Genomic DNA, 12543 nt, shown 5'->3' on the forward strand with positions numbered 1-12543 from the left:
CACACCTACCCCTATCCCTACCCTAAACCTACCCTGAAAATGTAAATATAAAAAATAAAAATAAAAAATATTGATGTGGGCATGCGCAGTAAGCTTGGTAGGACAATCTGACGGGTAGGATGAAATGTCAGGACACCGGCTTCACACCGCACGCGGAGCGGTGGGTATGGAGAGCCGGAGCCCGCGCGGGCCGCGCCCCCATTGTGGATTCACACTGGCAGCGTTTGTCTCGCGCAGATATTGCAAATACAGACAAATATTGTACATTATGTCACATTTTCCGGTCTTCTCCTCCGAGCCCCGTCTGTCTCGTGCTTTGATATATGATGGGCAGCATATTCTGCAAATGCGACCGTGTTCCCCTCTGTCCCAAACACACATGCATATAACTTGTTGTATATAAGTAGTTCACATGATAAATGTAAGTTAACATTAAAGTGAATATATGCTTCTAGTTTTAATCATTTAAACAGGCTTTTGAAGATTGGGCAAAAACTTCTGGCAGTGTTGTGTTTTTAATTTGTTTTAACAGCTCTGGATGTCATATGGTGATTGTGAAACACACGGGGCACTTCACTACATAATTTCATGGTGAAATTTGTTATTTTCCATGTTAATCTGGTCAGTTTTGATCAAGAACAATCCACTGTGGCTTTAAATCAGCGTGAGCAGCGCGGCAAAAATAGACTCGTCGCCGAAACGATAGCGGCACTGCTGCGCCGCCTCTGCGTGCGATGTGAATGCTCTAATCTGTTAACATGGGCGCCGAAAAAATATGCGCTGCTTACGCCCTGCTAACGCGCCTGCCACACTAAAATCAAACACGAGAATTGACGAGTCCCTAGTGTCAACGTTACTGTGTGTGGTGCACTGAATATTTTTATTGCTGGGTGCCTGGGTGGTGGTTGTTGTTACAATAGTGTGACTGTAATTACGGATTAACATTTGCACAGGAGTTCATGAAGTGCCCTGTCTTAGAGCTTTTTACTGTGTGTAAAAAAAAAACACTTATGTTCACTGCTGGAAAATGTTGGCTTAGTTGGTTATTATTGCTCTATATAATTTCAAATGGTTCTAAAGCAGAGAGAAGAGAAACATTTCTCATTCAAAGCACTGAAAGCAGTGATTTATGTTTTCTTTTTCAGGTTTGAAAATGCCATATCCAATACCCTGTACCAGGGACGTCGTTAGGCCTATTTTAGGGGGGCTGAAGCTACCCCAAAATGTTCCTAAGCCCCCCTAAATGATAATGAGAACAACAATAACAATTTGATTTATCAATAACCGTATCCTCCTCATTCATATTTAGATGCAACAAATTATATATATCCAGCTACAAAAAAATAGCCGAAAAGTCGGTATTTGGACAGAAGTACAAAGAGTCCTTGTGCTATTAAGATGATCGCGTCTCGTTGGTGAACTGTGGCAGCTTTCAGAGCGTTGCAGACCGGAGCGCTCCTGCAAGAAACTGCCTGGAGGATTCATCTCCGTTACCAAGGTTATAATCGTTAACGAAAATGAACGAAAAAACGAAAACTAGGTGGGTTGTCGTTAACTGAAATAAAAATAAAAACGAGGAATTACAAAAAAACGATAACTAACCAAATCTATAATGTGTTTGGCAAAACTAGCTAAAATAAAATGATGGATTAAATGTCCTAAGTTTTTGTCTTTATCAATGTCTTTCATAGAGCAAATAACGTTCCGCTGCATCTCCTTTCCCTGCGTCTCTCATTCACGCGTGCCCCACACACACACACACACACACGCACGCACGCACGCACACACACACGCACGCACGCACACACACACACACACACACACACACACACACAGCCCGTGCTCACCGCCGTCTTCTTGAAAGGTTGGTATCTCGTGAACACCTTTACACAATCACATATTAAAAAGTGGTATAAAATATTTTTAATTCAGAATATAATTTTGTCAGTGAGTTAATGTCGACCCGAGAAGCGATTGCTATTTTAGAAAGTTAACTAGTCGCAAGTTTGAGGTAAAATGCACTTGGGTTGTCGATGTCAAAACACTATATAAGCTATGATTCAAATATTAAACAATGTTATCTCATTAGGCTATTGTAAAGGGTAAATTTAGTATAGGGTGTGAAAACTGCACAGCTGTGTTATTTGTATAGATTTAGCTCAATTTTAGGTTTAGCGGTATATTCAACACATTCTCACACCCAACTCGTCACATATGGACGCTTGACCCGGACCCCTTGTCGTCACTTTTCAACGAACTGGGCGTACCTTTATCGTCAATTTTCGACGTGCAGGGTAGTCCGATAGACTTCTATAGAACTCTGAACTGGAGCCTGTGGCGTTGAAATTTGACGTATTGGGTAAGCACACCGCAGCCCGTTGTCTGCGGTGAATGGGTCGAGACTACAATAACTAAAAATTAAAAGGAATAGGCTACAATAAATGATCTATGCCAGGGCTAGTCAAAAGGCAGCCACCAGATCATATTTATTTGGCCCTCCAACTGGTTTTTGATGTTCAAAACCCCTCGCAATCTGATATCAAAGTGCCCTCTGTGCAAAGGTTTAGCTCGTTCATAGGCAACCGCATTCAGCGGTGAGTTTAACAACGCAGGTAAAATGGCATTCAGAGGTGAGTTTAACCAAGACAACGCTCAACTGCAGGTAAAACGGCATTCATAGGTGAGTTTAATAACCCTCCATGGCGCGTTCAAGTAAGCATTTAAGCGTTTTCTTGTCATGGGTAACATTAGTGAGCATGATGGATAACGGATATTTAATCGGAGGTTTGTTGATATTAATAAATATATATTTAATATGCTACGATTGTGTTCAATTAGTCAAAGTTGTGTTTAATTAATTATTTATATTTATTAAATCCTCTTAATTAATTACGCTGACGTCACTGTGGGGCGACCCCAAGGACCATTGCGATTTTCCACTCGGTAAGTAGTAGAGTTCATTAATAGAGGTGGATACTATTCTTAAATTTACACATCAAAAACTGTTGAATCAGGGCACTAAGTTGTGTTTAGAACCTTTAGACGTGTAAGGTGGTAATTTCTAATGACGCTAAATGATATAGAAGACATTATTAATAAATATATAGGCCTAGCTTTCCTACACCTACAGGCTAGCAAAGTTAGCTAATCAAATACTGAAAGTTCATTTTTGTCGTATATAATCATGCAAGGTACAATCATAGGGAAATGTAAGATTTACAGTATTACAATAGCCCACAACTTTTATCCAACATTTTAAATGTTCAGATGAAGAACGGTGTTGCCAGATTGGTTTTTTTACAGCCCAGTAATTGTTTAAAATCCACACAAAATTTTATAATAAACACCCACATAAATCTATAATAAACTTTACGAATTAATTCATAACTACAACATTGTGCCTCATCACAAGTTTTCAATATGAAATAAAACAATTAATGTGTATAATTAATGTAATAAGTAATGCTGTCATAACTTATTGACTGATTCATATATATATATATATATATATATATATATATATATATATATATATATATATATATATATATATATATATATATATATATATATATATATATATATATATTTAAAAGTTCTGCTGTGGGTTGTTTGTTTTTTTGGTGGGGAGAAATAGAGCAAAACTTACATTACAATTTTTTTTTGTCTAAAATGTAATTATTAACAATAGTAACTTGTGTATTGAACTGTATAAAATCAATATCACATACACTCTAGCCCATTCTGGCAGCACAGATGAAGAGAATACTGGTGTAAAATGTTCAAATCTGTTTTTCTTTCTTTTTTTTTTTTAGGTCCTTCAAATTTGGCAGCATCAATTTCATTTTATTCTACCCCCCACCATATATACATACACACACACACACACACAAACAAAGGCACTTTTAAGAGCCACGTCCGTCCGTTAACTTTGTTAACCTGTACTCAGTCTCTCTCTCTCTCTCTCTCTCTCTCTCTCTCTCTCTCTCTCTCTCTCTCTCTCTCTCTCTCTCTCTCTCTCTCTCTCTCTCTCTCTCTCTCTCTCTCTCTCTCTCTCTCTCTCTCTCTCTCTCTCTCTCTCTCTCTCTCTCTCTCTCTCTCTCTCTCTCTCTACATCTATATTTGTTTTATCTGTCTGTGAGTCTTTCTGTTTTTTTTTGTTTTTGTGTATATTTGTCTAGTCATCATGACAAGGCCCAAATTCAGGCCATGCCCTTCTTGCCAGACTCCCAATCAGGCAAGCAGGAAATCTTGCCATGTCTGCTTTGAAAGCTTGTCCACCAAAAAAAAAATACAAGAAAAAGTGGTGTCACTCGATAGGCAGTGGGGGAAATCTGTCCTTAAATGCAGGAATGCCGGACGTATCATTGATTCTGCCCGTATTGCAGTAAGTAAAATTGTTAATATTTCATAAGTTAGTGTTACGTGAAGTGAAGCTAAAAGCCTGTGTTTTTCTCATACTGAATATCAGACAAGTACCAATGTGATCTGGCCTTTAAAAACATAGTCTTATTATTTAATACGTGGAAGAATCCATCTTTACCTATAAATTGTGCTAAAGAGTAACAATAAGTTGTGTTCTCTGTCAAGTAAGTAAGTCATGATGGCAATGGCATAAATGGCTTTATCTGAAACTGGCCATTGATTGTATACAGTTCAAGAGTAATGTTTCTTCTAAAATAATCATAAAGAAACAGGTTACGGCACATTTTCTTGCATTGTACTCCAACTCCATTAAATCTCTTAAAATTAAAATTGCTTTATACAGTACTGATGTTTCAAATAATTCAGTGGATTTAACTAATGTGTTATTACTGCCTTTCCTTTAACCCTCCCTTGTCTGGCTTATGCTACTCTGAGCAATGCCTGAACTTTGTATTTTGAGCACTTCTTGCGTTGTTTTTACCTATTCACAATGACTCGCTTGCTTTAATCCTCAATTGTAAGTCACTTTGGATAAAATTACTAAATGCTAAATGACTAAATGTAAATGTACTGCTTTTGTTCATTTCAGGTGAGTAAACTTGAAGCTGTGGGGTACAAGCCGATTTTATTTATTGGCAAGCCAGATAAAAGGGCTTCCAATAAATGGGTTGCAGAAATTATTACCCATCTGCACCCCACTCTTGTCACTAAAAATGTTTTGGAGAAGATGCGGAGGGCCTATGAACTTATATTGACAAAATGTAAGTAATGTTTTGGTTTAGAAATTATGAATATTTAGAATACATTTATATTTCTTTGTTAATATGTACAGATTTTAAATGAAAGTAAACTTTTATTATAGCAACCTCCACAGCACAGCAACCAGAAAGTCAAGCCGTGGGGGAGAGTCAAGCCGCCGCAGAGGAGAGTCAAGCAGGAAGAGCAAATACGGTCTCAGACTCCGCGGAGGAGAGTCAAGCCGCCACAGAGGAGAGTCAAGCCGCCACAGAGGAGAGTCAAGCCGCCACAGAGGAGAGTCAAGCCGCCACAGAGGAGAGTCAAGCCGCCACAGAGGAGAGTCAAGCCGCCACAGAGGAGAGTCAAGCCGCCACAGAGGAGAGTCAAGCCGGAAGAACAAATACGGTCTCAGACTCCGCGGAGGAGAGTCAAGCCGCGGAGTCTGAGACCGTATTTGTTCTTGACCTTGTTCCTCTGTCTTCCCCACTCTCTCCAACCTCTCTCTTTCCTACTTCCTCTTCTACTTTTCTTCCTCCAGTTTCTTCCCCACCACCACTGTCTTTGCGACAGATGAAAAGGAAAAACTCCTCAACCTCTTCACGCTATTCTGCCTCTGTCTCTCCTCCATCTGCCTCTTCCATTGCCACGTCTTTGAATCCGGAGGGGCCACGTGTGAAGACCAGAAGAAAAGGTAACTTTTTGCATAGTACATACTTACTCTACACTGTTAATAAATTTGCTCCCAGTCACAGTTGACTTAATGTAAATTAGATTCATCGGCTTACCGAGTCATTTGTAGCCAGTTTACAGTATTTAGTTATTTAGCTGTGGCCAATGTCCAAGGGTGGTGATTAATGTCAATCCCTGACTTAAGCTAAGAGGACTTTGGGAAAACCAATCCTGTACTTTTTGCTTGATTCACATAAACAGGGACAAATTCACTTTGACATGAATGGAAAGGACTGCATATCACCTCACATGTGAAATTATTAATATGGACGGATTCAGCTACTAAGCATGGCATTCATGGCTTAAAAAACTTTCCTTGTCTTTTCATCATTTCAGGTTGCCGAAAATGTAATAGGCAGAAGGTGTTCCTTTTTGATCGTATAACTGGGGAACGGATAAATGAGGTAAAATATGTTCTGCAAGGCTGCTTTCTTGTCTCAATGGCTGATTCCGACCTTTCAAAGATAATACAACAATATGTTATGCCCTATTCAGTGATTGCATAAACAGAATATTTATTACTTGTGTTTGTGTGTGCAGGGAAAAGCCGAATTGAGAGTCCACTGGTTGCCTTGCACTGTGTGGTAAGTCATGTTTTATTAATTATTTAATTCCATTGCGATGCAAATTAGTCCATTCCATGACAAATACAATATAGGCAAAGTTCAACTGGTTTCTTGCAAGCAGCATGGAAGTTCATGTCAGTGTTGTCTGTGGCAAGAGAAAACTCCCCGGTCCTGTAGTTGATCCTGTCAGTAAATCATCTTCTGTGGTAGCCTTTAGAAAAACTGTGAGGTCGATTGTCAGTACTCAGAAGCAAATAGCGATGAGGGGGAGGCATTTGGAAGAGTTAGATCTGGCAGGTAGGCCCTTGTAACCTTTAGGACATGCATTCCGATGATGAAAAAGTATGGAGGAGGTAAGGAGGTAGATCATTCTCCCATTTGTCTTTAAAATTATGGAATAGTCTTCCGAGCATTCCAAATTCAGACTCAGAATCAGAATATCTGGAGTGTCTTTAGACTGGACTGAGAGAGTGTGTCCTAATTTGAAATGCTCAGAAGACTATTCCATAATTTTAAAGACAAATGGGAGAATGATCTACCTCATTGTCTTCATTTAGAATATTCTATTTGTAAGATCCTGGAATTTTTTGATTAACACAATGGATTATAGGTAATGAGGAGCTGGACCATTCAGTGCTTTCTGGGTAATTAATAGAATTCTAAAATTAGCTGACAGACAGCCAATGTATGGAAAATAAAATGGTCCTGATGTGATCCTGTTTTCTGTTTCTAGTAAGTATAGCGGCTAGCTCTAGCTCTGAACTAGCTTATTTATTGAGCCTGCAGGACATCCACTCTGTAATGCATTACAAAAGTAGCAGTGATTCATGCACACATAAATTAATCTTTCGGCATCTGAAACTCGTATGTGTCATAATTTAGTTTTTCTAAGATGGAGAATCCAGTTGTATGTGCTGGAAATGTTATTTTTAAAGGAACATAAGAACATCAAACATAAGATCTGTGTTCTAAACTGTTGTAGATGACATAACATTTTCCTCATCCCGCCAATGACAACTTAATCCCTCAGTTTATTAGAAACATTTTTAAATCAGGAAATTTCAATGTACAGAAACTGTATGGAAAATTGTGTAACTAGAGCTGCCAGACAATTGTAGTTTAGGAAAAAGTACCATATTTTCCTGTGAGATGCAATGTTGTATAAAAAAGTGTAAAATGAAAATACCAATTAAGTCCAATTACCTCAAATTTGTTATTAAGTAAATTGAGTAAATGTACTCAGTTGTATTCCACCACTGGGCTTAACCAGGGTTAATGCTACTTTAACAAGCATCAATACATTTCAATGAACTCTCTAAATTGAACCCAACAGTGATTTTTTTCTCTTTGTGTTCTAATGAAATGTTTTTTTGCACTATTTTACAGTGGCAAAACCTGGGATGACACATGGGAGCCTGCCAGTGAATTCCTACATGTTATGCCCAAGTCCCCAGATCCCAACCAGCTTTCAGCATGACAGCCTAGTCACCTGGACTCATCCACTCATCCTCATGAAGTTTATTTTTGAGGGGCTTTTTTTTCTTCTTTTTTTTTCCTTCTTGCTTTTCATTAAAGTGTTTTGCACAATACCCGGTCTCTTTGTGGGTTTATTTTCTTAATGTGTTTTTAGAAAATAAAAAATCTTTTGCATTTTTCATGAAATGAAAGCTTTAGCGTAAGTTCTGCCGAGAAGACTCAATTGTTACGTCACTTATTACCTTCGCATCTCTCCAATCATGTGCAAAAACTTGCTGTACAAAAAATCGGTACTTACACATGTCTGAGTTTGCAGATGCTGACGCCTACATTCACCTCTCCCCTCCCAACCCCCCCACCACCACCACTAGGATGGTCCCTTCTCCTCCTCCACACCACCACCACCACCACCAGGATGGTCCCTTCTCCTCCTCCACACCACCACCACCACCAGGATGGTCCCTTCTCCTCCTCCACACCACCACCAGCAGGATGGTCCCTTCTCCTCCTCCACACCACCACCACCACCACCACCAGGATGGTCCCTTCTCCTCCTCCACACCACCACCACCACCAGGATGGTCCCTTCTCCTCCTCCACACCACCACCAGCAGGATGGTCCCTTCTCCTCCTCCACACCACCACCAGCAGGATGGTCCCTTCTCCTCCTCCACACCACCACCACCACCAGGATGGTCCCTTCTCCTCCTCCACACCACCACCACCACCACCAGGATGGTCCCTTCTCCTCCTCCACACCACCACCACCACCAGGATGGTCCCTTCTCCTCCTCCACACCACCACCACCACCAGGATGGTCCCTTCTCCTCCTCCACACCACCACCACCACCAGGATGGTCCCTTCTCCTCCTCCACACCACCACCACCAGGATGGTCCCTTCTCCTCCTCCACACCACCACCACCACCAGGATGGTCCCTTCTCCTCCTCCACACCACCACCACCACCAGGATGGTCCCTTCTCCTCCTCCACACCACCACCACCAGGATGGTCCCTTCTCCTCCTCCACACCACCACCACCACCAGGATGGTCCCTTCTCCTCCTCCACACCACCACCACCACCAGGATGGTCCCTTCTCCTCCTCCACACCACCACCACCACCAGGATGGTCCCTTCTCCTCCTCCACACCACCACCACCAGGATGGTCCCTTCTCCTCCTCCACACCACCACCACCACCAGGATGGTCCCTTCTCCTCCTCCACACCACCACCAGCAGGATGGTCCCTTCTCCTCCTCCACACCACCACCACCACCAGGATGGTCCCTTCTCCTCCTCCACACCACCACCAGCAGGATGGTCCCTTCTCCTCCTCCACACCACCACCACCACCAGGATGGTCCCTTCTCCTCCTCCACACCACCACCACCAGGATGGTCCCTACCATACCTCACAGGGGGTCGGCTGCGGCCCTGCCTACATCTTCAGGCAGGAAATGCAGATTCCGTACCCTCGGATTGCGAGCTACGCACAGGGCCTATATGCCAAATAACTTTATATCTCAATACTTGCTTGTTGGGCTGTTATTAAATGCATGATTGTTACGTTATTTTGCCTCACGAGTCTTTCTGGTAGAACTGCACAACAGCCAGGAAGTGTGAGAAGTGTGTGTAAGTCTACTTGCACTATTGGTCTGGTATGCCAGCCATGAATAAATGCTAAAGAAATAAATACAAATACTACAGAATACTACTAAAGCTATTAAAATGTCACTTAAATGTTGTAGTCCTGTTTGAAATGTTCAGTTACAATATTATATATTAATTCCTTTAACATTTATAATTGTCATTAACTATTTATATTTGCCTTGCATTCACAGCAAAATAATTTAAAATGAATCATATATATATATAGTTTTATTTTGGGGGGCCATTTGTTCTTCAAAGGGAAGAAAATAATGTATTTTCTGGTGGCTCCTGGTTTGTTTGTTTTTTTAAAAAGAAAAGAAAAATTAAAGTCTTTAAATAGTTTGGCATATCAATACATTCTGGGAAATTTGTACAAAGTATGTGCAATCATCTTTAAATGTTACAGAAGCATTTTATTTGATTAAGAGATGAACTTACATCTGTTTAAAACAAAATGCTGCATGCTAGAATAACTATAAAGAGTAGGCTACTTTTCTTTTTCTAATTAAAAGGTAGGCGGGCTCCCTGCAGTCGGAGGAGCCTGTTTTAAAAAAATATATATTATTTATTGCAGAACTTATAGGCTACATACATGATGAGGGAAAGCGTTGTTGTATTTCTTTCAGTGAAAAATAACAACAAAATAAATAAATATGCTGGACGTACATCAAAAGTCGGAAGAGCTTGTAAATTCCATATATGGACATGTGTGACGTGATTTTGACGTTTCCTTGGCACAAGCAGGACAAGCTGTGGGTGGAATAACGTTTAGTAAAATTTAAAGCGCTCCATATCGCAAACTATGTTTTGCTGTCGTTATGACGTAAGTAATACTGTCAGTTAACAATGAGGTGTTGCTATATTGAAAGAAATTACACGTTTACCGAGATCCCAACCCTAACCCTATAGTGTAACTACACACTTCAATGAACTACAATTTACAGCGCCAGTCCCATCGACACAATGATAGAGGCTTATGGGTAATGTAGTTTAAAAACGTCTAGTAATATATTTAAATAAATATAATCTCTAATGAACAAAGGGACATCCAAATATGTTCATTATACAAACCTCTTCGACATATTTGAGAGCCAGACTGAAATTTGGTATTTTACTGTGGGCCCTTTTTAAAATGTTTTTATAACACCTTTCCATGTATGCCAGACATCTCTGTCCAACATTATGTATTAAACATAGCATAAATAATTGTCCTACCAATTGTCACTTTGATACGCTTATCAAACTTTGCATTTACAGACTTTGCAGAATGTGCATTTTTTTGCTCTTCCATGGGTGCTGAGGGACCCCAGAGGGAGGAAGGGCAGTAAAACCTACACAGATGTACTCTCTTCATCATGGACAACAAACTGTATTGAGTCACATTTATATCTGAACTTTTTTTTTTCTTCCCCCCCTTTTCTATATTGACATCATGCTTGTGTTAGGTTTTGATTATATTGCAAGACTCTGAACTCGAGACCCCCCCCCCCATTCTAAATAGCCTGATCTATTTTGTCAAGCTGGAGGCTACATAATACAAATAATTTCAGAGTGCCAAAATTGACTCAAAATGTTGCACTGAATGTTGATACCAACAATGGATGTGAGGGAGAGGAGGAAGAGTATGTGAAAGAGGTGGTGAACAAGGAGGAAGATGAGAAAGAGCAAGTGTGGAGAATGTTGTCAAGGTTGGATCTGCTTTAGGGTTTTTCCCTTTGCCTGCAGATTTGATATTTTCTGTGATGTGAATAAAGTCATCAGTCTGAACCCAACATGAAGACATGAAGCTAAAGCAGAATAAATATCTCTCACTGACCTTGATTCCGCAGTTGCACATCTCTTCTGGGTGACTATAATGCTTTTCATGTTGAGTTTTTTACTGTAACCTTTTTGTCTTTTGCAGTTGGTTCACTGTATTTTCACAGTATGCAAGTGCTAAATATACAGACATACAATACTATACAATATTCAGTCAGTACACAAGTTATTCACCTTACTACGGTAAGTTGTAATTACTATAGTTACTATGTAATTGCAAAATTTGTTTAATTAGTTACGATATACTTTTTTTCTGTAATGGTGTGCTTTGGATTCTGTGTTCTTCATTTTTCATTTTCTGTTCATTTTTGATGTACTGTAGTGTCTAACGAATGATCTGTAGTGTTTATAATATTGACTCACTTTGTGTATGATTATTGCACAGATAAAATGGTTTTGAGTACCACAGAATCACATCAGTTGACTATGAAACCTGTACTAGATTATACAGAAAGCACATTGAATATTATGTTGGGGAAAAAATATTCCTCCTCATCATTATGGTTTTCTTCCTCATAATCTGCTTCTTCCATGTCTCTAAACATGTTGTTATACAGCACCATAGAGTTCAACTAAAAAGTTCAAATAAAGTACCCCACACAGTACAGTACTTTAATTAATGCAATTTATTTCCACCACTGACTGGTTGTAGAGGCATGCATGCACACATTTCTATACATGTGAAAGAAGAAGTAACACTTTGGTTTTATTGGTAACACTTTACAATACGATTTGTTAGTTAACATTAGCTAGCATGAACTAAAAATGAACTGCACTTATACAGCATTTATTAACATTTACATTTATGCATTTAGCAGACGCTTTTATCCAAAGAGACTTACAACTTGGGGGTACAATAAGCGATTGGTCGTGAAGAGTCGAGTGAGCACAACAAGTGCCTGAAATACTTAGTCCGTGTACATTGCTCAGTGTAGCACAGGCTAGAGTAGGGAGGGAAAGAGGAGGAGAAAGAGGAAAGGAAAGATTTTTTTTTTTTTAAGAGGTTAAGTGCTTGTGGAAGAGATGAGTTTTTAGTTGACTTTTGAATGTTGTCAACGAATCAGCATTCCGAATGGCGGTGGGCAGATCGTTCCACCAGCTGGGAATTAATCTTTGTTAATGTTTTTGTTAATGTTAAT

The 12543-nt window shown here is 39.8% G+C and overlaps 1 protein-coding gene across 1 annotated transcript; it reads left to right on the plus strand.

Annotated features, from left to right (window-relative positions):
• The first annotated feature begins 5616 nt into the window (after positions 1-5616).
• Positions 5617-8043, plus strand: LOC307119535 (uncharacterized protein). Its single transcript, XM_079805872.1, has 4 exons — positions 5617-5854; positions 6229-6296; positions 6433-6476; positions 7845-8043. Exons 1-4 carry the CDS (start codon positions 5734-5736, stop codon positions 7933-7935), a joined length of 324 nt encoding a protein of 107 aa, XP_079661998.1. The 5' UTR covers positions 5617-5733; the 3' UTR covers positions 7936-8043.
• The last annotated feature ends 4500 nt before the right edge of the window (positions 8044-12543 follow it).

The sequence above is a fragment of the Gobio gobio genome (assembly GCF_949357685.1).
Source record: "Gobio gobio genome assembly, chromosome: 23".
Classification (NCBI taxonomy): Eukaryota; Metazoa; Chordata; class Actinopteri; order Cypriniformes; family Gobionidae; genus Gobio; species Gobio gobio.